The 18,295-nt window shown below is 36.0% G+C and overlaps 1 protein-coding gene across 1 annotated transcript; it reads left to right on the forward strand.

Moving 5' to 3' along the window:
- The first annotated feature begins 330 nt into the window (after positions 1–330).
- Positions 331–17,040, forward strand: Lrfn5 (leucine rich repeat and fibronectin type III domain containing 5). Its single transcript, XM_032907816.1, has 4 exons — positions 331–1,735; positions 4,227–4,939; positions 9,973–10,016; positions 16,644–17,040. Exons 1-4 carry the CDS (start codon positions 351–353, stop codon positions 16,659–16,661), a joined length of 2,160 nt encoding a protein of 719 aa, XP_032763707.1. The 5' UTR covers positions 331–350; the 3' UTR covers positions 16,662–17,040.
- The last annotated feature ends 1,255 nt before the right edge of the window (positions 17,041–18,295 follow it).

Below are 18,295 nucleotides of genomic sequence, written 5' to 3' on the forward strand. Positions count from 1 at the left end.
TGTGTATGTGTGTGTATGTGTGTGTATGTGTGGGTGTGTATGTGTTTATGTTGCTTGAGGTTGTTGGTTGGACGTATTTTAGAATGGCTTTTAATTCACATAATGATAGTAATCCTTTTATAATTTCTTTCCATTAATATTAAATTCTGTGAAGAGTTATATTATCCTTCCTTAGTGTCCACTGCTGATGCTAGAAAACTGCATTAATACTCATTTGATATATATATGAATGCTACTCTTTCTGTGTTCCTATGTATATAAAATATTCTAGTGCAGATATGAAATATATAGTAATTGGATTTTAAACTCTCCTTTATATCTTTTTTGCAGGCTCTTAATCCTGATCTACAATGGAAAAATTTCTTTTTTACCTGTTTCTCATTGGCATAGCTGTGCGAGCTCAGATCTGTCCAAAGCGTTGTGTCTGTCAGATTTTGTCTCCCAATCTTGCAACCCTTTGTGCCAAGAAAGGGCTTCTATTTGTTCCACCAAACATTGACAGAAGAACTGTGGAACTACGGCTGGCAGACAACTTTGTTACAAATATCAAAAGGAAAGATTTTGCCAATATGACCAGCTTGGTGGACCTGACTCTATCCAGGAATACAATAAGTTTTATTACACCCCATGCTTTTGCTGATCTACGAAATTTGAGAGCATTGCATTTGAATAGCAACAGACTGACTAAAATTACAAATGATATGTTCAGTGGGCTTTCCAATCTCCACCATTTGATATTGAACAACAATCAGCTGACTTTAATTTCTTCCACAGCATTTGACGATGTTTTTGCCCTTGAGGAGCTGGACCTGTCTTATAATAATCTAGAAACGATTCCATGGGATGCAGTAGAGAAGATGGTGAGCTTGCACACTCTTAGTTTGGATCACAACATGATTGACAACATTCCTAAGGGAACTTTCTCCCACTTGCACAAGATGACTCGGCTAGATGTAACATCAAATAAACTGCAAAAGCTGCCTCCTGACCCTCTCTTTCAGCGAGCACAGGTGCTGGCCACCTCAGGAATCATAAGCCCATCAACATTTGCATTGAGTTTTGGCGGAAACCCCTTGCATTGCAATTGTGAGTTACTGTGGCTGAGACGATTGTCAAGAGAAGATGACCTGGAGACCTGTGCTTCTCCTGCCCTTTTAACTGGTCGTTATTTTTGGTCAATTCCTGAGGAAGAGTTTTTATGTGAGCCTCCACTCATTACTCGTCATACACACGAGATGAGAGTCTTGGAGGGTCAAAGGGCAACACTGAGGTGCAAAGCTAGAGGAGACCCTGAGCCCGCCATTCATTGGATTTCTCCTGAAGGGAAGCTGATTTCAAATGCAACGAGATCACTGGTGTATGATAATGGAACACTTGACATCCTTATAACAACTGTAAAAGACACAGGAGCATTTACCTGTATTGCTTCCAATCCTGCAGGGGAAGCAACACAAACCGTGGATCTTCACATAATTAAACTCCCACACCTACTAAACAGCACCAATAATATCCACGAGCCTGACCCTGGCTCCTCAGATATCTCTACATCCACAAAGTCAGGTTCGAATGCTAGCAGTAGTAACGGTGATACAAAGATGAGTCAAGATAAAATTGTGGTGGCAGAAGCAACTTCGTCAACAGCATTACTTAAATTTAATTTTCAAAGAAATATTCCTGGAATTCGTATGTTTCAAATCCAGTACAATGGTACTTATGATGACACCCTTGTTTACAGGTAAAAAAAAAATTCAGCCATAATGGATCTTTGCTGACCATTATAGTGCAGGGAGAGTGAAGCACTGTTGCTTTGTATCGTTTCTAAATCGACACTGCTACTCTGCGCTGTACATGTAACAATCCAACCTTATGGAGGATAATGTAATATATGAAGTCATGGGTATATATGGGGAAGTAGTTTAAATGGCAATGTTTTTAAATAGTACACATTTGTATTTAATACTATGACTATTTTTTTAACCTCCTATGAGGGATGTGACTATCATACAAGACAGAGTTACTTTAAAATTTCAAAAAACATACCAGAATTTACACATCCACATGAGTGTTCTTTCCTTCAAGGAAGTCACGTTGGGAGGCTATCCCATTAACCCAATGATGCTGCCATTGCTCAAAGCAGTTTTGGAGTTATCTTTAGAACCTTCGGCATACTAATTTGAATGTCCTCAGTGGTGGCAAATCTTCGTCTTTTGAGGGTGAGTTTCAATTTTGAAAACAAGCCTTTTGGAGTCAAGACTTGTGAATAAGGTGGGTGACCAAATGGGTATTGCCACTTTTGGGTGAACACTAGGATGTAACTATAGAGTAATGAGACTGATTCTTTGAGTGATTGAGTTATGCGCGTGTATGCTGTTTTATGTGCATGGGTTCTTAAGATACTTCCAAAGAGGCTGAACATCATATTTTGAGCAGTGAAAGTATCACTGGAGTTATGTATGTAACTACTGGCACAGGACAGTGATGGAGAACTTGAATCTGCTAATGAATTTCTGGTATGTTTTTCTAAAGTTCAGCCTCATTGATTTATAGTCACATCTTTTCAAATTTTCAGTTGGAAATTCACAATCTTTATTCCCTATAATTTTACACATGACCTATTATTATTACCCCTAAGAAATGATGTAATGTCACGGATTTGAAAATATAACCTTTTAGGTCAGTTTAGTTCTTATATACAGAAGCTAAATTCTTGAAAAATAATTTGTTTTACATTCATGTATGGAAAAGAGATTAATTTCTTAAAATAAAGGTAGAGTAGTAGGAAACATAAAAATTGTGTCTTAGCTAGCTATGTAATCAATCCTGCCCCAGGTTCTACCTGACTGAGTTTTAATTTCCTCATCTTTAAAAAGAGAACAATTAGGCTAAGTGGTTTCTAATATCCCTTTCATCAGTAAATGGACGTGGTGGCACACTATGTCATATGATTATTAGCAAAATGTAGTTTACCTTCTTTCACAAGCTCTCTACACTCTCCACAGATGATATTCAACTGCTGGTCAATGAGAGACACTGGCCTCACCACAGTTTGCTCTATTGTCCATATATTATAGGTGTTAACTCTGTGATTAGCTGCATTTTATGGCAAAATCCCAAAGAAATAACTTCTTTCTGGAGAACTTTGATGAATTTCTGACCAAAGGGGTTGTCATTCTTAAAGCCTCAATAGCCATTCTTTGCATTTTATAATGTTTAAACATTGATATCCAACATTTGCAATATATTCCCTGATTGGCAGCATTCATTTTGGTTATGAATGCATGCTCTTGTAAATTGCCCAGTGCATTCAGAGCATACTGTGTAGTTTTTGTCTCAGCTTAGTTTTACCATGGTTTGAAATATCTATAATTCATTTTCAAGAAAAATTATAGTTTCACTGCTTACTTTAAATTGTGTTTGCTTACATCTTACAAAACAAGTTAACAATAAATAGGAACACAGAAAAATAATTTCTGCGAAATGGATCCAGAGAGTTCTCTAGACTTCAGAACAGAAAAAGTGTCTTGATAGACGTTCTCACTGGCAGATGTTGGTTCAGTGAATTCATACTCCTGGCAAATGCTTTGCTTCATCAGGTGTCCTGGTAATTGCTCATAATGCACATCACACTCATTAAAACATACTGGAAACTAAGGCAGAAGAAATCACGGTGTCTGTAAATAAAATCTGTTCATCATCGCAACAGTAGAAGTTATTAAAGATAGCCTTAGCTAATCCCATTCCACAGCAACTTATTACTGGCTTGGAAAACAAATGCTCTGAATCGCAGTTCCATTCTGGTTGCTAATGTGATTGTCCGTGTTTTCTCTCTCTCTTCAAATTGCCTTTCAGCCATTGAGGTGTTGTAAGTGCTAAATGGATTTGTTTAGTAGTCAGATAATGTCACAGTCACACCTTTCGAAAGCAATTTGTCATAAATGATATTTTCGCAATGGCTTTTATTAGGAGTTCTGCTTTGCCAAGCTTTGTAATTAGTAAGCTTGTCAAGGCGTAGTGCAGGCACCATTAATATAACGCGAACTGTAACAATGAGCTTTCAGCTATTCTAACTGGTAAATATAAGATCAGCGCACATCTCCATATTTCATATCTGCTGTAAATGTGCTTATCTTAATGAGGATTGAAGGAGAAAGTGCTAAAGCCATAATGACTTTGCAGATATGTGTTGTTTTGTTGTTAATACTAACACATATTCCATTGTCCCTCAGAATGATACCTCCTACGAGCAAAACATTTCTGGTCAATAATCTGGCTTCTGGAACTATGTATGACTTGTGTGTCTTGGCCATATATGACGATGGCATCACTTCCCTCACTGCCACAAGAGTCGTGGGTTGCATCCAGTTTACTACGGAACAGGATTATGTCCGTTGCCACTTTATGCAGTCCCAGTTTTTGGGTGGCACCATGATTATTATCATTGGTGGAATCATTGTTGCATCCGTGTTGGTTTTCATCATCATACTAATGATCCGGTATAAGGTTTGTAACAATAATGGGCAACACAAGGTCACCAAGGTTAGCAACGTTTATTCTCAGACTAACGGGGCTCAGATGCAAGGATGCAGTGTCACGCTGCCCCAGTCCATGAGCAAGCAAGCCATGGGCCATGAAGAGAATGCCCAGTGCTGTAAAGTTGCCAGTGACAGTGCGATTCAGTCTTCAGAAACATGTTCGAGTCAGGACTCTTCTACTACTACCTCTGCTTTGCCTCCTACCTGGACTTCAAGTGCGCCTGTGTCTCAAAAGCAGAAAAGAAAGACTGGCACGAAGCCAAGTGCTGAGCCGCAGAGTGAAGCTGTCACAAATGTTGAGTCTCAGAACACTAACAGGAACAACTCAACTGCCTTGCAGTTAGCTAGCTGCCCTCCTGATTCCGTTACAGAGGGGCCCACATCTCAAAGAGCACATACCAAGCCAAGTAAGTTTCTCAGTGTGCCTGCTGAGGGAGCCAGAGTCAGGCACAGGTCCTCCCTCAGCGGAAGTTTAAAGGAATATTTTCACTATGATAATTCACAGAAGTCATTGGAGCTGTCTCTTAAGAGAAGCATGTCTATGAATGCAATGTGGACTCAGTACCGTGTTTCTGATGTTTGCTATGGAAAAGAAACTGTTTTAAATGCAGAGTGCATATAAGAATCCTTTGTGTAATCTTTTTTTTTCCTTTTGAAAAGTCACAGGAAATTGCAATTTGAAATTCTTCTCTCATGTCAGATACAATCACTTCAGGATTTTAGAATCCTTCTCAGGATGAGATAAGGATATAGTACCTTCATATACAGGCATGGAGGTTACAGACATAAAATGGCAAACATGGGAGAGTAAGAGAACGCAACAGTGCCTTCTCCTACTCTAAGGCTAATATAAAAGCCCTTTGACTGTAAATCATAGTTTTAAAAAATGGTGATCACAGGGCCATGAGATTTCTCAGCCTGCAAAGGCACCAAGCCTGCTACGCTTGACTACTAGTGAATGGGAACCGATAGTAGAAAGAGAAGATGAACTTCCACAAATTGTCCTCTGACACCCACTCCCCATCTACACAAAATAAATAACAATCGTTTACCTAAAATACTACCACAAAAATATTAGATTTTTGTAATTCAAATATAAGTCTGTATGAATAATTTAAATGCACAATGAAGACACTATATTATTTCAGTGGAAATTAGGTTGTAAAAAACAACTTAATTACCTTCTAATGAACAGTCTTGGTTCAGGCGCCAAAATTTCTTTCATAATCAAGATCTTCAGTGGAAAATAAAATAAACGGTAATTTATTCTACATTTGTCATATATGCTAGTCTATAGAGTTATTCTGAGCACAATTGTTGAATGACTTTATTTTACATTTTTTAAAATGAGGTAAAAAAAATCAGATAAAAATTTAAGCCTGCTCTTTCAAGCAGGTGTTTGCTTTTATCACCAAGGAAATAAAAACATTTAAAGGACGACATCTCATTAACAAATGGTAGAAAATCACTGCTCATTAACCAGAGTGACTTTTTTCTCCTTTTGTTATAATTTTGTTGCTGAATGTTTGTCTTTTGAAGTAAATGCATTTTTTTTAAAAAAAAACAAAAGACTATGGTAAATGAAGTCATATGCACTCTAGAGGGGAAGCATTATTCTTATGAAGTATGTAAAATTAATTCTATGTTTCCTTGCAAAATCATTCTTGGAGATTCACAGAATTCATAATCCAAAAATATATACCTATATGGAGTTGTTAAATGGCTTTATTTTTTCCTTCTAATTTTACTTTCATTTTGTTGTGAGACTATATGTCTTATGTAAACTCTTATACCCTTAACTCAGCAAAGACACAGTTATCCCAAGATGGCCTCAAACCCACTCTGTAGTTAAGAATACCAAGAATACCTTCAAGATTCATCTATACACATGCCTCCACTACCAAGGTGGTGAGATTACAGATTTGCACCACCATGTCTGCCTCAAAATGATAGTGTACTAACTCACATCACTCAAACATTACTTAAAGCTAAACTTCAGATTCTCACACCATTAGCTTCATTTTTACTTCTGTGTATCTACAAAATAAATCAATTAATTTAAATTTGGCAGAGGTCCATCTTATCACATGTGCTTTCTATTGATAAATATCTAAGCCTGTTGTAATTTTTGGAAAAGTTTATATTTCAAGAGTTCTACAAATACTCACATACCAAGAAAGTTATCTGATGTTCATATGTATAAGATGTGATCATATGAATACAGTTTTGCTTATAGAGAAAATTAATGTGATTTAGTATAATGTCTGATACAGAATAGATGACTAGTTGACTGAATGTATAAATGGATCAATAAATATATGAGTAGCTCTAGGGATGGAGGTATTTTATTACAATTATGTATGGTTCTTACTAATTAATATCATGATGATTGTGGTCCAGAAATTATGTTTCCATAACAATCAGAGACTCCGTATTGCCTTGTTTTTCATTTGCCATATAGTATAGTCTTTAAGTAACCTGCCATATATATGTAGTCTTCTTTATTGCTTTATACTATAGGCAGAATGAATTTATTTATTTCCTTTTTATCCATTATTTAATTTTAATTTTAGTCCAATAACATTATCAGCTTCTGGTAAGCCAAACACAAGTACTACACGGTGTCTTTGTTATTAGAGTAGTTTAATAATTACTTACTCTGAATGTTTAGATAAAACATTATGTATCCCTCTCTAAAATACTTTTGATACTTTTTCGATAATTGTTCTTTGATTTAGAAATAATTTACAATATTTCATGCAGTGTTCTAAACTTCAAATTTTCTCAGTATTCTAGGAAAGAGTAGTTTGTTTTGATGACTATTATATTTGGAACCTCCAACTTGATTGATATATAAATCTGTTTATTAAACTGTGTAACTTAGATGTGTGAATCAGTAACTATGACACTGTCTAGTTTATTTCCTATAGAATGTTCCCCATTATTAAAGGACTCAAAGAGGTCTCACTAGTTAATGCATTAAACTAACTGATTTTACCTATTTCTAAGATATAATTTGATAAAGTTTTAGAATATGATTTTTAAATATTCTGTGTTATCTAGTTACACACAAATATATTCAGTAAAATATTTGTGTTTTCTTTGAAGTAATTCACTTTCAAAACTTTAATACAGTCTATTTTCTTTTCAGTTTTAAGCACTCCTAATATGATGACTGTCAATGTCATTTCATTTGTTTTATTTGATTTAATTGCAGAAATATAAACTTTCTTAGAAATTAAACAAATAATTAGAAAATTCTAAGTAATTAATTATTTCCCATTTCCTAATTTTAGTATCCCCTTTTTGCTTATGGCCTGGTATAAACTTAAGAAAACTTACTTTAAAGTGGTTAACCTTAAAAATTCTATGGACATAAAAGATTGTATTTATCTTTAAAATGAAATTCTACATTTTTTCAAAGGCAGAAAATAATAGCTTGTTGGTTTTTTGGTCTCAATGATTAAAAGTGCTGTTTATAATGCTAAGTGAGGCATAGACATTCAAGTCACACAGGGAGAACCTCATTGATCTTCCTCCTCAGACTGTTCATTGTCATGAGAGCAGCCCTTAGCATTCCATACTGTGTGTGAGCCTTGAAAACGTTTGGTGTAAAGACTTCAGTAGAGGTGTAGGTTGGATGGGAAAGTACAATACTTTTCTTCTTAGTAGCTAACAACAACAATAACAACAATAATAATAATATATTATATACATTATAATGTAAGTGGAATATGGCATTAAATGTCTTTTATGGGTATAAAATATGTAATGAAAAAGATAATTTAGCTGGAGATCCTGCTAGTGCTTACGTGAACTTATTGTTGTTGTAGAGGACCTGGTTTCGGTTCCTAGTACCTGCATGGTGATTTATAACCTTCTGTAATTTCAGTAATGGAGGACTGGGGACCCAGTGTCTCTTCTGACTTCTTTAGTGTCCTAAATGCATATGGTATACATCATTTCCCTCATGTGTATGCATATATATATAAAACAAAAATTACACTTCTAAGATGAAGAGCATCAAAATTCATAAAAGAAAGAAGTAACTCAACAAAATCAACAAGATTTTTATGTCACTTTTAAAGACCATTTTTCAGAATGTCCCAATTCTAGACCCAAGAAATAAAAAAAAGTGAACAAGGACGCTCCCTCAGCCATGATTTCATAAGCACTATGAATTTCGTATTCTTTTCAGTATTTTCCAGAAGAAATGACTGTTTTTAGCAGAACATAAATCTACACAAAATGTTTTCTTAATATGTACCCATACCTGACCAATGTGGATTCATTACAAGTGGGACAAATTACCAGTTTATAACTGGAAGTGTATTAAAGTCTTACATTATCTCATGGTGATAATATAAATACATTTAACACATTATTAAAGTTTACAACTAGTCCTTATAACTAAGGAAGTGGTGAGTAATTGTTATGACTGTGTTCAGGTGTTTTAATCATGAACCTATGTATTTTTTAATGTACTTGTTTTGGGTGTGGTTATATAACATCTCATTTAAAACATACATTTTGCAGTTGGTGAGATTTTGCTCCATATCATACAAGTAAATAATACCAAAGTATCAGAATGAATTGAAATTATGAAACACAGTTTGATACAACCATAATCAAATTCTCAATTTTCTCCCTGTAACATTCGTGAAAATCCTAACCTACAGGGTCTATTGTAAATATTTGTTCTCAATGAGTTTATGTGTAAAAAAATTAATATTTCTCCTTTCCTAACATTTCATAGACTCTGGCAACTATCCTTAACGACCCTTAACCATTTTCATTTTAAAATAGTTAATAGTTTTTTCATAGGAACACATTCCTCAAAGAAATGGAATACACCCAATCAGGGTTGAATCATGATATTGAGATTTTATAGATAAATGGTATCTAGGGATGGAATTTATGTAGGATCCTGTTTGTAGTCTTTTACTTAGAAATGGATGACATAAGAGTAGTTGAAGACTATATATTAACTGGTGGTTAATACTATTTTTATATCTCTGTGGTAAGTATGGACAAATTCTTCTACTAACTTAGAATTCTGTAGTTTCCATGTTTTTATGGATAGCTCTGCAGTTGAAATGTTAATTCTGGGATGAATAGAAGAAGAGACTTGACTGTCTTATTGAACTACATTGATCCTACATTAGGAGACAGGAATTTATATTCTAGAAGCACACACTCATACACACACACACACACACACACACACACACACATACACACACATACACACATACACACATATTAAAATTAAATTAAAGTTATACTAGTAAATATATCAAATAGCTACAGAAAACTATAGCATAGCAAAGCTAATTGTTATACATGTGACTGTCCAATTCAGTAATAATAGAGTGAGTAGGGTGGTAGGAAAACAAAACAAGTAAAGAACTAATTATGACCTTGAAAATCTCCTTCCCAGATGCTTTGCTGACTAATGTTGACCAGAATGTCCAGGAAACACAGGTGAGAAGCTTACTCACAGTTATTTACTTCAAAGACCATAAAGACTTTCTATTGTCTGCATGAAAATTTAATTGCTAACAGGCTAGAGCCTTGACTTGAGATTGCTCATTAAATAGAGTGCTTAACAATGTAGACTGCCATTTACTTGGGTTCAAAAGGTGTCTGCACCAACTGCTGATGAACATAAATGTTGTTGAGATAAAGGTAGTTCAGATTCTGCCATCGGTGTGACCTCGGAGCAACTCTTGCAGTCATTCCTGATTTAAATCATTTTACAATATTGCTACACACATATATATCTTTGTATGAATATACTGACCCATGCCTGATACCTGTCTTTGTCAGGACATATTCAGCCATACCTTTCATCCCTGTCCTACTGTCCTACTGTGGGTTGAGATAATAAATTTGACTTGATTAAAAATGATATTCCTGTTGTTGTAAAAATATAAAAATAATAAGGAATAACGGTGTCTTTTACCCCGATAGCTCTGTATTGCAGTGCCCAGATATCTGCTAGATATCTTGGCGGAAACACATCCCAGCCGCACACTTTCCTACACTCAAACACTCACATAAAAGAACACACAACACAATAATCTTAGATCCAATTGGTAAGATATAATTGCCCACTTAAACATACAATGCCCGGTACTATCCATCCCTTGAGAACATTAATAACAACCTGTAAATACACAGAGCAGAATCTTAACATCACCTGCCATCTTGTCCTGCCACGGCTTCTCAGCTCCTCTCCTCCGCCCTGTCTCCTCCTCTCTCCCCTAGTCTCCTCCTCTTCCTTCAAACTTCTCTCCCGCCCATCCTTCCTTCTCCTCCAATGACAGGCCTCCTTCTATCCTGTACCTGCCTCACCTGTGACATCATCCTACATATTCCTGTACACTGTTATACAAAATGAATAAAGTGGTTTTCAGAAAAGGTCACATGAGCCTTATTGGAGGCATCGTTTCTGTCAGTCATCAATTACTTTTTGAGACTGTTCCTTTTTTGTTTTGGTTTGGTTTTTTAATTTTATTTTCAAGTTAGATTTTGATTCCTTCATTTTAATTGGACCAGCAAATGTGTTCCCAGAATGGAGAGCACAGAAGCGATCCATCCAAAAAGCTGGAAGTTTCAGCAATTTCTCTGACGTTTCAAACAGGGGAGGAGGGATCTTTTAAAAATTTGAAAAAAAAAAAAAAACCCTGCATGTTTCAATATCAAAGGCAATTTTAGCTCCTTAATACTATTTAGCAGTAAATTCCACCTCTAAACAAGAGCAAAGTGTTTTATGTATCAGTTCTTTCCTGACACCATTCTTGGATTCCTTTTTTTTTTCTCCAAATAATTTACCTTTTATTCACTTCGCATCCAGCTCACAGCCCCCTCCCTCCTCTCTTGCCAATCCCACCCTTACAATTTTCTCCCCCTATTCTTCCTTCCCCTTCTCCTCAGCAAAGGGGAGTCCCCCTTGGCTACCACAGCACCCTGGGATATTTAGTTCCAGCAGAATTATGTTGGTCCTCTCTACCGAGGCCCCACCCAGCAGCCAGTTAGAGAAAAGGGTTTTCAATGGCAAGTAGTAGAAACCATGACAGGCCCTGCTCCACTTGTTAGGAGACCCATATAAGACGAAACTCTACATTAGCTACAAATGTGTAGGGAGTATAAGTCAAGTTCCTGCATGCTCTTTGGTTGGTTCAGTCTCTGTGAGCCCCGTGCGCCCAGGTTAATTGACCTTATAGGCTTTCTTGTGGTGTATTTTATCCCCTTTGGCTTATTTACGTCTTTCCTTCACTCTTTCACAAAACTCCCTGAACTCTCACCTATGTTTGACGGTGAGTAATCCAGAGCCATAAAAACACATATGCGTATGCGTTCTTGAGTTTCTCAATGGACAGATGGCTCAGTAGAAACCAAGAACTTCAGCAAGTCCAAGGGCAACAGCCAGAGCTGACTTGCAGAGAATGCCTTGCCTTTCCACATCTTTTCACTCGATTTAACTTCCCCCCCATTCTCTGTCTCTTTACTTAGTTTTCTAGTTTCTCTCTTCCCCATCCTCCTTTCCTGTCTTTTCTATTCTTCCCCTTTTTCTATTTATCTTCTTGTTTTTTTCTTACTTTTAAACTTTCATTTATTTTTGGAGTTTGGGCATCCACCTGACTTGAACTTTAAGATAGCTTAAGTAAGGAATTAGGGGCAAGTGATTTTTATATCAGAAACATTTCAAAGTCATGCTCAGTGTTATTGGGCAGATAGAAAAAGAAGACTGAATACACAAGACATATTCAAATTGTCAAGTAGAAGTTTCCAAACATATTCCAAGGGCATTCTGCATCACTGTGACTGTTCTGTTTCGTTATTTGAAATGGAATTTAGAGGTCACCCTTCATTCTAACTTTGAGGATTCTCTGTACTGCTGAAAAAAACAAAATTCTGTCAACGTGATAGATTCATAAAATTATGAACAATGACATTTCATCACACTGAATTTAGTGCTCTTTATAGAAACTTTGAACAGGTGATTAAAACAAAATGTAAGTTTGTATCAGCCACAACCTACAAGCATATGCACATAGCAATTTATAATATCATGTACTTTATGTTTTGCTTTGAGTAAATAAAAAGGGATGGAATGGGTTAGTCTTTAAAATTCTTTTTTCAATTGGATATTTTCTTTATTTACATTTCCAATGTTGTTCCTTTTCCTGGTTTCCCCTCTGGAAACCTACTGTTTCTATGAGTGTGCTCCCCACCCACCCAACCACTACCTTCCACTTCACCACCCTGGCATTCCCCTATGCTGGTGCATTCAGCATTCATAGGGCCAAGGGCCACTCCTCCCACTGATGTCAGAAAAGTCTACCCTGTGCTACATATGTGGCTGGAGTCATGTGTCCCTTGCAATGTACTCTTTGGATTGTGGTTTAGTCCCTGGGAGCTCTGGAGGGTCTAGTTGGTTGATATTGTTATTCTTCCTATGAGGTTGCAAACCCCTTCAGTCCTTTCTCTAATTTCTCAATTGTGAACCCATTGCTTAGTCCAATGGTTCGCCGCGGGCATACATCTCTGTATTTGTTATACTCTGTCAGAGTCCCTCAGAAGGCAGATATAAAAGGCTCCTGTCAGCATGTACTTCTTGGCATCTGCAATAGTATCTAGGTTTCGTGACTGTATATGGGATGGATCCCCAGGTGGTGCAGTCTCAGGATGTCCTTTCCTTCAGTCTCTGCTCCACATGTCTTCTTATTTCCTCCTGTGAGCATTTTGTTCCCCTTCTAAGAAGGAATGAAGTATCCACACTTTGGTCTTCCTTGTTCTTGAGCTTCATGTAGTCTGTGAATTGTATATTGGGTATTCCAAGCTTTTGGGCTAGTATCTACTTATCAGTGAGTGCACACCATGTATGTTCTTTTGTGACTAGGTTATCTCACTGAGGATAAAAATTTCTAATTCTATCCATTTGACTATGAATTTCTTCAAGTAATTGTTTTTGATAATTGAGTAGTACTCCATTGTGTAAATATACCACATTTTCTGTATCCATTCTTCTGTTGAAGGATATTTGGGTTCTTTCCAGCTTCTGGTTATTATAAATAAGGCTGCTATGAACGTAGTGGAATATGTTTCCTTGTTATATGTTGGAGCATCTTTTGGGCATATGCCCATGAGTGGTATACCTGGGTCCTCAGGTAGTAACCCATTTTCTGAGGAATTGCCATACTGATTTCCAGAGTAGTTCTATCAGCTTGAAATCCCACCAACAGTGGGGGAGTGTTTCTCTTTCTCCACATCCTTGCCAGCATGTGCTGTCACTGGAGTTTTTGATCTTAGGCATTCTGACTGGTATGAAGTAGAATTTCAGGGTTGTTTTGATTTGCATTTCCCTGATGACTAAGGATGTTTAACATTTCTTTAGGTGCTTCACAGCCATTTAGTATTCCTCAGTCGAGAATTCTTTGTTTATATCTGTACACCATTTTTTGATAAGGTTATTTGATTCCTTGGATTTTAACTTCTTTAGTTCTTTGTATATTTTGGATATTAGCCCTCTATTGGATGTAGGATTGGTAAAGATATTTTCTCAGTCTGTTGGCTGCTGTTTTGTCCTATTGACAGTATCCCTTGCCTTACTAAGCTTTGCAATTTTATGAGGTCCCACTTGCCGATTCTTGATCTCAGAGCATAAGCCATTGGTGGTCTATTCCAGAAAACTTCCCCTGTGCCTACGTGATGAAGGTTCCTCCCCACTTTCTCTTAGTTTTGGTGACTTTTAAAATTTTTTAACATATAAAACCTACATATTAATGTCATGTGAATATTTCATTTGCAGGTTTTCATTTTTTTGTATTTTCTATAATCATTAATAAAAAATTCATACCTAAAAGAGGAAATCTTTATTAAATCAGTGTTAAAATCTCATTCACCCACTTGTCAATTCTCATTCCATTTATATATCTATAATTTTTAAGAGACTGCGTGACTTCCTCATAGGTATTCTTGGAACATTTAAGTTATTTTAGCTATTACAGATCTATCCTTTCCACAGGAACAAAGTCAATGCCCTTCCGAGTAGGCTGTGGCCCTGACTCTTTCTCACATGTCTCTTTTGAGTATAAGTGCTCCTTTGTGTGTGGATGAAGGGCTCCACAGAAAAAAGTAGCTTTTGAGCACAGAACCACAGCAAGGGACAGACTCAGGGATTCCAAACCGAAGCATCTATTAAGGGGAATTTTTATCACAGATGGAGTGTTTGAAACAGAATTTTATTTTACAAAATGCCTTATTACGTTTTTGTTTATTTCTTTTGTTTTGTTTTGATTGTTTTTTTTTGTCTTAAAGAACCTCAGCCCTGAGTAAATATTTATATACACATATCCTAATAAATTTTAATTTCATAAAATTATGTGTTAAGATCACAAGAATATAATTACACAAGAATGACTCAAGGACAGGGCATGGAGTCATTCATAAATTTTGTGATAATAACTAGGGCAATTTGGATAATTAACAAAGATTTGTATCCTTAAAATATCCCAGTAAAGCAGAGGGTGCCCCAGGTTAGCATGCTAGAAAAGGGCAGTGTATACAGTAGACTTCTGTATACTGATACTAAAATGCTATCAGTGATAATTTGAAGAAGGACTTATAGTCTCAAAACAACAAAAATATGTATGCTTTCTCTTGTGTGTGAATGCATTTACAGGAAGCATGTCATAGTTTATACTAGCTTACATCAGCCTTAAAATAAGTGTTCATAATTTATAAATTTGATTTGACCTCTTTGTTACATTTTATTATTAAATGCGATAATTATAAATTTAGTTTTTTGTTATATCTTCTCTACTAATGGATTATATGCAGTGAGTAGAGCTGTTTAAGAAACTGCTGATTTCTTCATGTTTTATGTATAAATTATGTGAAACATAAATGAGTTTGATGATTAGATGTGCAACTATCCTTTGTTATAACCAAACTATAAAAATAATCTAGACTGAACATATGACTGTGTGTGTTACACATTTCATAATAGGAATATTTTACCTGTAGTAAGCTGTTCCTCTAAGTGAGAAGATTCAGTGCATAGATTATACTTTGAATAGCTTTTGCTTCCTACATAAATTCTGTTAACATGAATGTATGTTAGTGTGTATGTGTGTATGACTGAACATGTGCACAAGCCACCATATTCCTGTGTGTGTTTGTGTGTGTGTGTGTGTGTGTGTATGTGTGCGTGTATGATTGTCCATGTACATGAGCCATGATATTCTTATGACTCTTAGAAGACAGTTTGCAGAGGTTAATCCCTCCATGTGGAGTTCAAGGATTAAAGTTAGGTCACCAGGCTTTTTGGCTTGCATCTCTGCTGCTAGAATATATCACTGCCCTCTCTTTATTGTCACGATTGGAATTTATAGAAATATCTTCAATCCATAAGAAGTTTCAAGCCATCCTAGAGGAAATGATAATTTAACTTAGAACTTTAAATATTGTAGGAACTGATATTGTGTAGTTTTATTCCAATGCATCCTGAAATTCACCATTCAGTGTCTTCTTCTGAATTATTCTTATTCATACTTCCTGTATTTGTTTTGTGAGTAAAGAACTAATTAGTGAAAATGAACAATATTCTTCATTCAGGGGACAACCAGGTCTCATGAAATGTTAATGTTACAAATTTCTCTGTAGAATATAGAGAGTAGGGATTGTGTAAGTTTGGGAAATGTTGAAGAATTCTGATAGAAGACATCCATTTTTTTCCTAAAAAGCAACGGAGGGATATATTATAATAAATAACATGGATTAATACATATGAAGAATTTTACCTGGAGGGTGTTGGGAAAAATGAAATAAGAACAAATCCTGGCCTACAATTTAGGTTTGATTCAAATGAACATGGAGGCTTTATGCACTTAGATTGGCCTTTAAAATGGACGGTTATTATCGCACATTTGCTAACTTTGAAATGATCAGATCGCATCTTCCCTATGGATGTGGGTGGCTGTGACTGTCCTGTACCTTGTGTTGGGAATATTCTGTCTATGTTTCTTATCTCAGCAGTTTTAGAATTTCAACCCCACTATCTCACTAATTTATGTTTTCTTCTTTTCCTTTCTTTGGTTGCAGAGGCTGGAGTCCATATAAAGAGTACCACTTCTCTCTCTCTCTCCTGAGAACAGTTGCCCCTGATATTTTTACTGGATAAAATTTGAAAATGTTCCAGTTCACAGCAGTGGATTGTTGAACTGCTTGTCCCTGAAGGAATTGCTCATGGGAGCCAAAGCGACAATGTCTCTGATTGGATGGAACTGGCTCCCTCACCACATGGTTCATCCCCTTTTAAAACCAAATTTTTTTCTTCTGATCTACAAGTATTTTTTTTAAGAAAGGAAGGAGAACAATGCCTTCATTGGCATCCCGTTCTGTACCAATCCATCCTACATTGCCCTCCATGATTTAACAGACTGTAGAATCTTGAATAATCTATATCACTTTAACAAATAAATGTTTTACTATGACACAATTTGCCCATTGCCTTATTTTGGGGAAGACCTTTTGCTTCAAGCCTAAATGGTGATATGAATTTTTATATGAAATAATTTGTTCTAATAATCAAATTCTTTTATGCTTATTGGGTAAAAAATTAAGGAATTCAAGTAGTTCAATAACATAATAAAGTTTTTTTAGGGTGGTGCCTATGTCAGCATGTGGGGAGCACGACTATTTGAGCTCACTTATAGCAGCTGCGTATTTCATGTAAGATGCAAAGTGTTCAGGATTCTGTCTCCTAATGGACCATCAGTGAACGAGCAGTTTGGAGAAAGGGTAAATTGGCTCTAGCTTTCCTAAAGAACAAAAAAAAAAGGTAAAATTTAATAACTTGGTCAGGCTTTTGAGTCATGATAAGAGTCTTTATCTCAATTATTTCAAATTTTCAGAGTAAATAAATAGAACTCACATCTATGTTAACACTAGAATATGTAGAAATATAATATCTTTTAAGTTTATAATGTGAATAAAGCCACACTCGATGGTACCCAACCATTTCCTTTTAGTGTAGGTATTAGACTGGAGACTCAGGAATAATTTCTGTTCTTCATATTCTATGGTGTCATAATCATTTGAGTAAAACTTGAAGCTTCATATGAACTGCGTTAGTTTGGCAAGAGAGGTAAGTTTAATGAACTGTAAGTAGTATTTCTTTTTACTTTTAAACCTAGGTTTTCCCCCCCAAAGGTAGAAGATCATAATTGTTTTCCTGTACATTGAAAGCATCGACATACTATACTAAACAAAAACACTTGCATACACTCCCCAGACATGATCAATGTGTGCTTGAAATCGGAGTCATTTGCTTGAGTTGAACTATTGGTGATAATTTCAGATGTGGGAATTTGGTTCATTCTCTGTTAGTTGACAAATTTGAAACATTTGGAAAATGTGGCGTGTGTGTGTGTGTGTGTGTGTGTGTGTGTGTGCGCGCGTGCGTGCGTGTGTGTTTGTGTGTGCATGTGTGTGTGTGTGTGTATATACAAATGTTTATGTTGAAGAAATGGATATACACTAAACAATGAATGCTGGCATAGAAGATTTCTTCTATCATATTTCTTTTCTCTTCCAATGTGCAAATGCCAGAGAAAATGAGGTTTATATATCACAGTCCAGAACAGAATTTCAAGGCTCGTTTTGGAGATGGTCCTACTTGCTCTTACTCAATTCTTAATGATTTTCTTGTTGATGACACTTAACTAGTGTTTTCAGCCTGGTCTGTCATCTAC

Source organism: Rattus rattus, chromosome 7 (genome assembly GCF_011064425.1).
Source record: "Rattus rattus isolate New Zealand chromosome 7, Rrattus_CSIRO_v1, whole genome shotgun sequence".
Taxonomy (NCBI): domain Eukaryota; kingdom Metazoa; phylum Chordata; class Mammalia; order Rodentia; family Muridae; genus Rattus; species Rattus rattus.

What these genes read in the sequence shown, in the direction of transcription:
- Lrfn5 (XM_032907816.1), top strand. Translation starts at nt 351, where the DNA reads ATGGAAAAATTTCTTTTTTACCTGTTTCTCATTGGCATAGCTGTGCGA. An exon ending in GATGACACCCTTGTTTACAG is followed by an intron (nt 1,736 to 4,226) that starts GTAAAAAAAAAA and finishes ATTGTCCCTCAG; the next exon opens with AATGATACCTCCTACGAGCA. An exon ending in AAGAGCACATACCAAGCCAA is followed by an intron (nt 4,940 to 9,972) that starts GTAAGTTTCTCA and finishes TCTCCTTCCCAG; the next exon opens with ATGCTTTGCTGACTAATGTT.